The sequence below is a fragment of the Triturus cristatus genome, chromosome 2_2 (assembly GCF_964204655.1).
Source record: "Triturus cristatus chromosome 2_2, aTriCri1.1, whole genome shotgun sequence".
In the NCBI taxonomy this organism is placed as follows: domain Eukaryota; kingdom Metazoa; phylum Chordata; class Amphibia; order Caudata; family Salamandridae; genus Triturus; species Triturus cristatus.
Window position 1 is genome coordinate 945,213,881 of NC_140582.1, and position 12,073 is coordinate 945,225,953.

The 12,073-nt window shown below is 43.5% G+C and overlaps 1 protein-coding gene across 6 annotated transcripts in view; it reads right to left on the bottom strand.

The window, feature by feature from the left end:
• Positions 1–655: 655 nt before the first annotated feature.
• Positions 656–12,073, bottom strand: part of LOC146862980 (cytosolic beta-glucosidase-like) — a 568,310-nt gene continuing 556,892 nt past the window's right edge. For all 6 annotated transcript variants that reach the window (XM_085642350.1, XM_085642349.1, XM_085642348.1 and 3 more), the window contains one exon: positions 656–2,363. In XM_085642350.1, coding sequence (XP_085498476.1) covers positions 2,149–2,363 — 215 coding nt within the window. In that variant the 3' untranslated portion in view covers positions 656–2,148. The remainder of the gene's footprint in view (positions 2,364–12,073) is intronic.

Below are 12,073 nucleotides of genomic sequence, written 5' to 3' on the forward strand. Positions count from 1 at the left end.
ACTGATCCTCAACATCCCCCGCCACAGCCACATCACCCCCACCTGAGAGACCTTCACTGGCTTGCCGTCGACAAGAGGATCACCTTCAAGCTCCTCACCCACGCTCACAAAGCACTCCACAACACCGGACCAGCCTACCTCAACAGCAGACTCAGCTTCTACACCCCTACCCGCCAGCTCCGCTCCACCAGCCTCACCCTCACCACTGTCCCCCGCAACTAACGAGCTACCTCCGGTGGCAGAGCCTTCTCCTTCCTCGCCGCCAAGACCTGGAACACCCTCCCTACCCACCTGAGGCAGACCCAAGATCTGCTCGCCTTCAGAAGACTCCTCAAGACCTGGCTCTTCGAGCAGTAGCAGCTCCCCCTCCCCTCACAGGTAAGTAGTGCGCTTTATAAATAGATTGATTGAATCCAGATTTCTATAATGCACTCATAATCCATAATAAAACCTTTAAAAAATTCTCTTAAAAAAAGTTGATACTAATTAATACTATAATCACTGTGCTACAAATATTAGTCTATTTGTGCAATACAATCAACTTGAATTCAGGAGGGAATTTGGAAATATTGAAACAGTTGGTGTAACATTCATGTATGCAACCATACTATCAACAATTCTCAAAAGGATGATCTTTAAAAGTAGAAGCCAACACTTTTTAAAATATGCATCTTTTATTGTGATTATACTGTAATTGCAAACATGTACACAGTTTACAGGATCATAAAGAAAATGTAGTCATTTAAATGCCTAATTTAATTTTGAATAACATTAAACATCGGTCCTATTTCTGAATGAAAACTCTCACCAAAAAGAGCCCAGAACTTAACAGTCAACCAAAGTCAATACTGTATTGTCCAGTCCCATGCAAAACGAAACTTCTTTAATCTCACTGCAAAATGAAATACTGCACAAATACGAATAACGTTACTGGGCTGTATGGTTCTCAGTGAAACCCTACAGCCCAACAGCATCCTCCCCCAGATCTAAATACCGCTTGTTCTGTTACACACGGGCTCCAGGTATACCAGGCCATTACAAAATATCTCCTGAGGAGCAGGGTACAACATGTAGGAATAGGAACTCGCGTTTCTTCATTAATTCCTGCATGTTTTCCAATTTAAAATGTCCATTTTCATCTAAACATTTACCTGCTTTTAGCAAGTGAAATTTGATGAGAAATCAAACCGGATTCGTGTTTTCTCATCAAATTCCTGATTCAGCAGGCAACAAAACCTGTCACCAGAATAATCTAAAAGGGTAGGCCTTTTGTAATCGGACCCTTAGCCATAAATTGGCTTACACTTAGACACTATATTAATGAACGTTTCTCTCATGAATGTAATCACAAATTGAGAGTGGAAAGGGGATTTATGGAAAATGACATGATCCCAGGACTCTGCTTTCATTGGGGGGTAAGAATTGATTAGGCAAATTGTTGAACAAGAAAGTCAGACAATCACGTAAAAGTCATAATTTCACAAGCATGTGCATCTGACACATGCTGCTTCCATTGTTCCACTAGGTAAGGAACACATTAGCAGACATTTACCCGGAGTGTAACCATAAAAATCCTAGTTCTGGGTATCTGGATGACCCATGAGTGGATGTGACCCTGCTCCATAGCTGTGAAGGTATCACCATTCAACTCCATCATATCTGTGTGCCAGTACCCAAGGAAATGTGGGCGCCACAACAGATAATAAGACACTAGGTCATAAACACACAGGTGACTTCATAGAAACACATGTTCACTAGCATTGAAAAAGACTGGCTAGCTTAATAAGAAAACTACATAATCTACTGAATATAATTGTGAGAGCTGTCATATGTGTTGTCATTTATTTAAGAATTTGCAGTTGATATTAGGTATGTCAGTATTTGCATTGGCTTCATGTTAAGAGAACATACAATAGACTTTTCCAAGATACCAAAGACAACCCCCGTCCAAAAAGAGTAAGGATTAATACTTTTCCAACATGTGAGTCTTGATGATTTTAGAGAATTAAACCAATAACAGCTTCAAAAAAGAGATGCAACATTTAAGTAAGGCATTTTTACAATCATATGAATCATCATTGTTAATTCTATCACAATATTTATTTCACCTGTTACGGAATTCAATAGTTGTAGAATTACATTGGTCATTTAATTTTTTTCATCATCAGACTCTCCTAAACAATTTTGACTAACAACTTTTTTGTATTCTAATGCCGATTTGTATGGAGTACGTGGCAATTCTGGACTTTCAAAATCCACGTGGTAAAGACCAAATCGTTGACTGTATCCATACATCCACTCAAAGTTGTCAAGAAGAGACCAAACAAAATATCCTTTTAAATTTACTTCATCAACATGGATACCTGAAAAGAGAAGTTAAATCCATTTTAGTCCATGTTAAACTCATGCTAAGTAAGACTATTTTATTGTTTTTTTTAATCGATTTCTTTTTTGCTAAATATTGTATTTTTTGGATAACAGTAATGAAAGTGTGGAAGTAAAATGCAATTCATGCAGATTGGCATTCTCAACAGTGCACTGAAATGCGATAAGGATGATGATTCTAGTCAATTGCAGTGTGACGGTTCTATTTTAGTTACTTTTGAGAAAAAAAGGGAACACATTCTTTATCTGTGTTTGATCACATAACCTTCATAGCATTTTCTCTACAGCAACAGCAAATATCTGCTCACTAGTCATGTCCTTGATATCTCATTTAAAACCATACCAGACATTCCTTGTCACTGATGATAGACAATGTACTATTTCATTAACTGTAATGTGTTCTTGCAACAGCAAATCTTTCCTGAAAACTATATGTGTCTTGGTCTAACACCATGCTAATGAATCAAACACCTCAGGTTTCGCGACTCACTGATCACATCCTACACTCAGTCCCTTTTTCAATCCGCAAATCTTGAGGATATTGCGGCATGCATTAGTACATATGGCACAAAAAGGTACGTTTTGTAGCACACAATCATGTTTTTGTAGCATCTCTGCCCAGCTGTATTTTAAAAACATTTATTTGGTTTGCATTCTTCCTAGCTGAAAAAGATGGAGGATATGCCATGGGACTACTGTGCATTCAAACAAGCATAAGTAAAGTAAGTTGGAACAATGTAGCTGTGTACCCTTTAAATATAGGTTTATCTGTAGCTACTCTGATTTGGCCAGCAAGATTTGGCACAAAGGAACCCACATGCCTAGAAGTGGGTATAGAAGTTCCCAGCAATTACTGCATCAAAAAAAAATTCAGACACCCTCTGAGGCAGGGTGTCATCTGCAGCCCACCATCTTCCAACGCCACCCACCAGTTCTTCCCCTCACTCACATTAAGATGGAGAAAGGAGAGCCCAGGATGTTTCTTCCTCTGGAAAGTAACAGAAAGGAAGTCTGGTGCATGATATGGTCCTACACAGATCATTGGACGATGGCCAGGCCTGCCTCATAGACCTCGCGGCTGCTTTTGACACTTTCAACCACAGCATCCTCCTAAACGGATGCTCACAACGGGCAGGCATCAAGGGGGCTGTCCTTCAGTTGTTTTCCTACTTTCTAAGCCAAAGCTCTCAGCTCGCAGCTAATCAAGCTCAACAACTCAATCCTCAAAAACAACGCCACTCTCACAAGGAGTCCCTCAAGAGTCACTACTGTCTCCCTCATTATTCAACCTCTATATGGAACCCCTTGCAATGATCCTGAGGCAAGCTAGAATAGACTACCATCTATATGCAGATGACACCCAACTCTACATGAAAATGTCATCAGTCAAAGACATCCAACATATAAACAACACTCTCCTTGCAGTTCAAGCCGGGTTGACCAGGAACCACCTCAAACTCAATCCCAGCAAAACTGAACTCTTTCTCATCCTTTCCAAAGAAAAATCCTTTCCTGTAGAATGCTAGCTCGACAACCTCATGGCTTTGAACTGCAAACTGTCCATCTCCAACTCTGTTAAATCCCTAGGGATTACACTTGACTCCCACCAAAGCATGAAAGACCATATCAATGCTGAAAAATATCAAAAAAGTCAAACCTTTCATTTCCCGACCTGAAGACAGTGGTGCAATCCTTAGTCTTACCCAAGCTAGAATATGGTTACGGGCGTTCCATAATCTTACCTAGCCCCCCCGAAAGCCTCTCTCCATGCTGCGGCTAGACTTATATTGGGGGAAAGGTTCATTAATCACATCACTACCACCCTCAAACAACTCAATTGGCTACCAATCGAGACAAGGGCCGTACTACAAACTGTGTGCATAAGTCTCAAAGCACTCTACAGCAAAAAGCCAAACTACCTCATGAATAAACTATCAAAAGCCAGCCAAAAGGAATCACTACGAAGCTCAAACAGACTACCCTTGGTCCCTCCAAAATTTAAGAGAGAGAAATCGTGAACCCGCTCCTTCTCTGGAAATGTTAAAAAAAATCTGGAAGTCCCTGCCCCAGGACCTGTGGGAAAATGAACCCTTCCCTCACTTTATGAAGAAACTAAAGCCTCTACTCCTCAACAAATACCTAAACCCACCTTAAAGCTCATGTCTAGCCTGAGGGTTCCCTCCATGCATCCTCAAAATAAATCTGTGCAGCACTACCCCAGGAAATCTGTGCCTCTTGAAATGAAATGAAATGAAATGAAAGATGCTTTTATATAGCGCATGGCTATCTGGAGGTATCCCTGCGCTGCGGAGGTGGCTAGGGGACAGATGGGATTACGGGAATAGCCATGTCTTCAGATGTTTGCGGAATGTCAAGAGTTTGGCTTCCTTGCGGATAGAGAGAGGAAGGGAGTTCCAGAGTTTAGAGGCGTTATATGAGAAGAAGCAGCCACCTGTCCGAGCCTTCTTGATTCTGGGGGTCTCAGCCAGGTAGAGCTCATCCGAGCGCAGATTTCATGTGGCTTTGTATGGTTTGATAAAGTTTTTGATGATAGGAGGATCCTTACCCTGTAGGTTTTTATGAGTGATGCGGAGGGCTTTAAAATATATTCTCTCCTGTATTGGAAGCCAGTGGAGTGATCTTAGGGCAGGCTAGGCAGAGCAACGTTTTTTTGAGCCCGTCGGAAGTCTTGCTGCCAAATTCTGAACCACTTGTAGCTTAGCAATAACTGATTTGGGGGCACCCAGATAGAGGGCATTGCCGTAGTCCAGTCTGGAGAGGATAAGCACCTGAATCAGGAGCTTTCTTGAGTGGCAGGGTAGGAGAGGAAGTATTTTTCGTGCGGTTTGAAGCAGACCATAGCAGGCGGCAGCGGTTTTCCTTGCTTGGGTTCTGAAAGCAAGATCGTGGTCGAGCCAGATGCCCAAGCTTTTTATCTCTTTTTTCGGCGTTGGAGCAGGCCCCATGCAGGTCGGCCACAGAGTGTTGGGGTTGAAAGTTGCTTGGTTACCCAACAGCATGAGTTCCGTTTCGTCACCGTTAAGTTTGAAGTGTGATGAGCTCATCCAGCTAGCGACGTCTTTGAGACAGGAGCACAGGTACATCAAGGACTGTTCCGCCTGGTTCAATGTCAAGATTAGCTGGGTACGGAGCAAAAACCAAAGGAAATGATGGACGGAGTGTTGAACATTGCAAGCACTCACCCCCAGTCAACTGATCTGGGTTTAATCCATCACCGTTCTTTAGCCCACTCTGCCACCCCAGTTCAGACATGGCCATCTGAAAATCAGTCTGACCCTGTGCCTCATGGGAACAGTCCAGCCCAAACTGCCAAGATTAGCTGGGTGTCATCCGCATGAGGGACCAGTTTGATTCCGAAAGGGGCTACTATCTCTGCCAATGGAGACAAGTACACATTAAAAAGTGTGGGGCTCAGAGACGAGCCCTGGAGAACCCCACTCTTGTTCCCCCCATCCACAAGAGGACTTAACCCAGCTACCGCAGACCTACAACACCTGTCTGTACTTCTGTTCAGCCTGTTTTGTCGTATTTAATGATACCAAGTGTTTTGCTATTATTATTTTATTCCACTGGTAATTTTGTACAATTGCAGCCATGCTTTGCAAAGCAATATGTATTGTGTATACCCTATCTATCTCAAGATTTTATTGGCAAACTCCCCACAATGTCCTTAAACACCTCGTCACATAAAGTCACCACATATCCATTTGCCCCCCAAATGTATCTTACATATTTCGGCTTATGCACTTTCATACCTTGTATACCTCATCACCTTCTATCACTATGTATCTACATTTACTTTATATGTATCTCAAGTATATGCTGCTAACTTTGTGAAGAGCTCTGACGCCGTCGGGTCAAGTTCGTGCAATTTAAAACTCAATAAATAAATAAAATTAAAAAAGAATAAAATAAAGAAGTGATGAAACGCCTGAAGCAAACTTTGAACGTAAAAGAAATTGGAGAAAAGTCTCTGGTCATCCCTTGGGTAGGAATGAGAGAAATGCCAAAATGCAGCTACGGGCCAACCAGCAGCACTGAACAGAAAAAAGGTGGGAGTGGGGGAGACGCTGCTCTAGGCAAAAGCCCGCCTAAACAATAGCATGGAAGGATCCAGCCACAAGAAAGACATGGTGTCGTAATTGTAATTGGGGCTCTAGCCTCCAGCTTAGTTTTTGTTCAAAATGTGTCTATTCATATCTGTTCACAACGTCATGTTTACTTACATCGTTATTCACTGACCTTGCTCCCTACCACAACTGCTGGGAGGAAGCAGCTTCAGTGTGCATTTACCACACTTGCGCTTACCAAAATCCTCTTTTTCAAACCTCCGAGAGCAACTCTGGTATAACGTATTCCATGACTACTTCTGTTCTGGGGCTCTTTATCAGTGCCCCATGGGCAGAGGGGTAGCAAGGATAAACTGAGCCCCTCGTCTCATCGTTTGACAGTGAAAAACATAGACAGAGGCAAAGTGGTCCCTTCACAACCTGGTGCCACTGCACATGTTGAACTGCTCATAGAAAATTATGAATTGAGAATTCATTTTCTTTTTATCTGGGGTGACGCTGCAGAGAGGACCGTGCCCAACACTAAGCATATGTGTAAGAACCATGACAGCATACACGGTTCAGCAGTCGAATCAGTGAGTTTTTATTAACAGCAGGCACTACCATACACGTCGAGTATGCACATCTGCTCACCCAACCGACATAGAACACTCATCACGGCCTGCCTAAGAACTTTCCAAACCCCACATTCCACTTCACTCAGCCACCCCCAACATTCTACCAATCTACCTATGTATTCAGAACATCACGCTTGTTGTTAAACAAGTCAAATCAAATCAAATGAAATAAATCTTTTTATTCAGTTAACACGTAACCATAAAAGACAAAAATAATTCTATAAATACATAAATATACCACAGATCAATTTTCTGAGAAAAAAGCATACATTTTAAAATACATTAAATTCTCTGTGTTTTAAAGTTTAAATCAAGGGACCTTAGAAAAACTTTTAAAACAGAAGTCACTTAATTTCGAAGATTTAGGACTATGACTAAATATTGCCAATCCTTTATGGAACGTGGAGATCTTAATTTAAATAGCTTCTGATAAAAAACAAGCATAGCATTCGTTGGGCTGCATCTGTAACAAGCATTTGCAATGCAATAGGTCTCGCATTTGCGAGAGTTTGAGCTATTAGCATTGTAAATGACAGTGCCTTTTATTTATGTTTTTAAAAAACCAAACTTAAATAAAAAGCATTGTCATTTACAATGCCAATAGCTCAAATTCGTATAAATGCGAGACCTATTGCATTGCAAATGCTTGTTTATTGTGTGGAGCACCAGAGAGTTTTCCGATTAGCTCCGAGCAGTGCGCATCAGTGCTTTTTAAAAAGCTTTCACAAAAATAAAAAAAAAACACAGAAAAACAAGGGAGGAATGTTGGGTAGTAAAGCAGGATAGAGGGTAGGCTGGGGTGGCAGGCAGTGGGAAATCAAGCAGAAACAGCTGGGAGGAGGCACAGGGGGGGGCAAAGAGAACCAACACAAGACACGGAGCTTGGTTGCTGATAAAGTAAAACAAAGGGTCTGGAATAGGGTGACCCATGTCAGAAATCCAACTAGGTTAACCAAGGGCGGCAGTGACTGGAAAGGCCATAAATTTCATTAGCAGATAACAATCAAAAGTGAAGCGAAAGCACATGACCAACGAGAAATGCAGCTATTAAGCCCCTGTATGGAGAGAGTGGTACACTGCACAAATGCCCTATAGCATACCATATATATTAGCTGCAGTTTTTTATGTTTTAATATGTTTTGTTCATTAGCATACCGGGAAACACCAGGTGAAATTCAGCACCTGTATGGAGAGAGCGGCGCACCGCACAACTGCTCTATAGCATCCCGATATTTTAAATGTACTGTAATGCATAATGTATACCACAGATGAGTGGAAAGGAGCAAAATTGTATGCAATGTAACTGTTGTGATATTGTTCCATGTAAAATTACTAATGGGGTAGGATAACTGGCACAATAATTGGTGTGCCATATTTACAGACATGTTAACATATGATGGGGCATTATTTCCTCCACAGACACTTTCTGAAGCAGCTGATGGCATGCACAATAACTGATGGGGCACGATTACTGGCACACTAGCTCACAGCGCATGATGGCATGCACAATAACTGATGGGGCACGATTACTGGCACACTAGCTCACAGCGCATGATGGCATGCACAATAACTGATGGGGCACGATTACTGGCACACTAGCTCACAGCGCATGATGGCATGCACAATAACTGATGGGGCACGATTACTGGCACACTAGCTCACAGCGCATGATGGCATGCACAATAACTGATGGGGCACGATGACTGGCACACTAGCTCACAGCGCATGATTGCTGGCACAATAACTGATGGGGCACGATTACTGGCACACTAGCTCACAGCGCATGATGGCATGCACAATAACTGATGGGGCACGATTACTGGCACACTAGCTCACAGCGCATGATGGCATGCACAATAACTGATGGGGCACGATGACTGGCACACTAGCTCACAGCGCATGATTGCTGGCACAATAACTGATGGGGCACGATGACTGGCACACTAGATCACAGCGCATGATGGCATGCACAATAACTGATGGGGCACGATTACTGGCACACTAGCTCACAGCGCATGATGGCATGCACAATAACTGATGGGGCACGATGACTGGCACACTAGATCACAGCGCATGATGGTATGCACAATAACTGATGGGGCACGATGACTGGCACACTAGCTCACAGCGCATGATGGCATGCACAATAACTGATGGGGCACGATGACTGGCACACTAGCTCACAGCGCATGATGGCATGCACAATAACTGATGGGGCACGATGACTGGCACACTAGCTCACAGCGCATGATGGCATGCACAATAACTGATGGGGCACGATGACTGGCACACTAGCTCACAGCGCATGCACAATAACTGATGGGGCACGATGACTGGCACACTAGCTCACAGCGCATGATGGCATGCACAATAACTGATGGGGCACGATGACTGGCACACTAGCTCACAGCGCATGATGGCATGCACAATAACTGATGGGGCACGATGACTGGCACACTAGCTCACAGGGCATGATGGCATGCACAATAACTGATGGGGCACGACGACTGGCACACTAGCTCACAGCGCATGATGGCATGCACAATAACTGATGGGGCACGATGACTGGCACACTAGCTCACAGCGCATGATGGCATGCACAATAACTGATGGGGCACGATGACTGGCACACTAGCTCACAGGGCATGACTGCTGTCACAATAACAGTTGATCGTTGTGCTCAGGACAACATTTTCATTACTGCTGTTGTAAAAAGTAGCACACGGCTCTGCTGTGTATTATTATTTAATAAACGTGAACAAAAACAGTGACGAAAAAGGTCCTTTGGGGACTGCTTTCAATTACAAAAAGTTGAGAAACCAAAAGCAAAACGAAAGCATGTGACCAAGGAGGAATGCAGCTATTAGGCCCCTGTATGGAGAGAGTGGCGCGCTGCATAAATGCCCAATAGCAGATCATACATTTTAACCGTATTTTTGTATATTTTAATATGTTTTGGTCATGAGCGTACCGGCAAGCACCAGGTGAAATTAAGCCCCTGAATGAAGAGAGTGGCGCACTGCACAACTGCCCTATAGCATACCGTGAGCACCTTCTGTTGAAACAACTTTGAGAGGGAAGTTTGAGGCATTCTTCAAGTTCTTTTTTGTGCTCAAGACAACATTTTCATTACTACTGTTGTAAAATGTGTCACACGGCTCTACTGTGTATTAATATTTAATAAACTTGGACAAAAACAGTGACAAACAAGTCTAAGCGGATATAGGCGAGCAGGTCCTTGTATGCAGCGGACTGAGGAAAAAGGAGTCAGTGGCGTAAGGAAACTTGAGAGGGCCCCCTGCAAGGTATGTGGAGGGCTCCCCTCGGGGCTCAATCAGTAGCTCCCGAGCCAGAGAATTGTGCTGAGGGGGCCCCCTGGAGCTTGCCCCCCCCCCGCACTGCGGGGGATGCAGGGGCCTGTGTTACGCCCCTGGGAGGAGTCGATCTCTAATTCTGTAATTAGGAAATAAAACGATGTGCTCCTCAACCTCTCCATGCTAACTGGATTCCTGCTTACACTTCCGGTGTGAGGGCACGATCAGATTGCATTAAGCGGAATTCTCAGCTCACCAGACCCGTGAAGTGTGACCTTCGGCACAAGCAACACATCTCACCGGGACATCTCCTAAATACAGTGAAGTTGGGGCCCAACGGAGGTCGCGACTCTGTACTTGCCAGACGTTATACAAAAGTTGTAATTGATAGATTGCCATTGATGTTGTCTGTTGTATTTTTAATCTGCTTTCCAGCCCTGGCTGGGAAGAGAGAATGCGCGATTGCTAGAAGGGCGTGCTTTCTTTCTCGATAACTAAAGAAAAGAAGATACGAGGCCAGTGTAAAATGTGAATAATCAATTGAAGCATTTTGTGTGTGAATATTTAAAAAAAATCTGATTCAAAGTAAGGTGGAGAGTTTGGATTGAAGGACGAGTGTAATGTGTACTTTGAAATTTAATATATATTTTATGTGCGCGTCTGGTACGTCGTTAAACTGTCCCCTTTGGATTTCAAAAGTGCTGTCCCTGTGTCTATCAAGAGCCATAGCAGTGTGTTATACTTATGTTCATTTGTTTCAGTGTTTGAATACAGGTGGTCTAATGGCATTAATATGACGTACATCCCTCTGATTGGCTGAAAATAGTTTACGTTTATAGAGGATAGAGCCTGCTTATCTATACTCAAGCTGTGTACATGTCAATAATAACGTCTGTAAGCGCGCACTGAGGCTGACGAGGAGGGAGTGGGAGGGGGGAGTGGGGGCGGGCACAATAGCAAGCAGGAAGGGGGTGGCAAATGGTGTGCACTTTGATGTCCTCAGTGGCCGCGCGGCTCACTGAGGACATCAAAGCAAGTGATCAGGCAGTGCTTTTCAGGCTGCCAAATGGTGCGCGCGCCCGGCGCACATGCACTGTATTTGGAGGCCTGAAAAGCCACTGTTTGCACTTCCAAAACTCGCTTACTATAAGTCTCGCCAGAGCAGCGCTAAAGCGCTGTCTCAGACGAGACCTAAAAAGGTCAGTGCCGGTGATCCGTCGATTTCAGCTCCCCGTGTGCAAATACCGGCCTGATCTGAATAAAAAAATCCCCTCTCAACAGTGGCAAAATATATTTATGTAGCAAGTTCACAAGATGATCACAAACGTGAGACAATGCGGCGTGTCCTGATACGAAAAAGAATCGCAGCTACAAGGCCCTACATTTTCAACTCTTTTCGTGAGGTATCATGTTTAGCCTGAATGTTGTTGATGCAAATCTGCGGTTCGGGTTGGACACTAGCCTTACATAAGATTCTGTTTACGATGTCCTTTTTAACATAGCATTTCTTCGCACTGTTGGATTACCCAGTCCTCTCAAATCCCTGTTTGCTTGTGCCATACCCATAAAGCGCATTTTCACCCAAGCCAGATCGGACTTCACCATAGATTCAGGGGCGTCAGATAACTCAGGATGGCCCATATCTCTGAGTGAATATTTAACATAC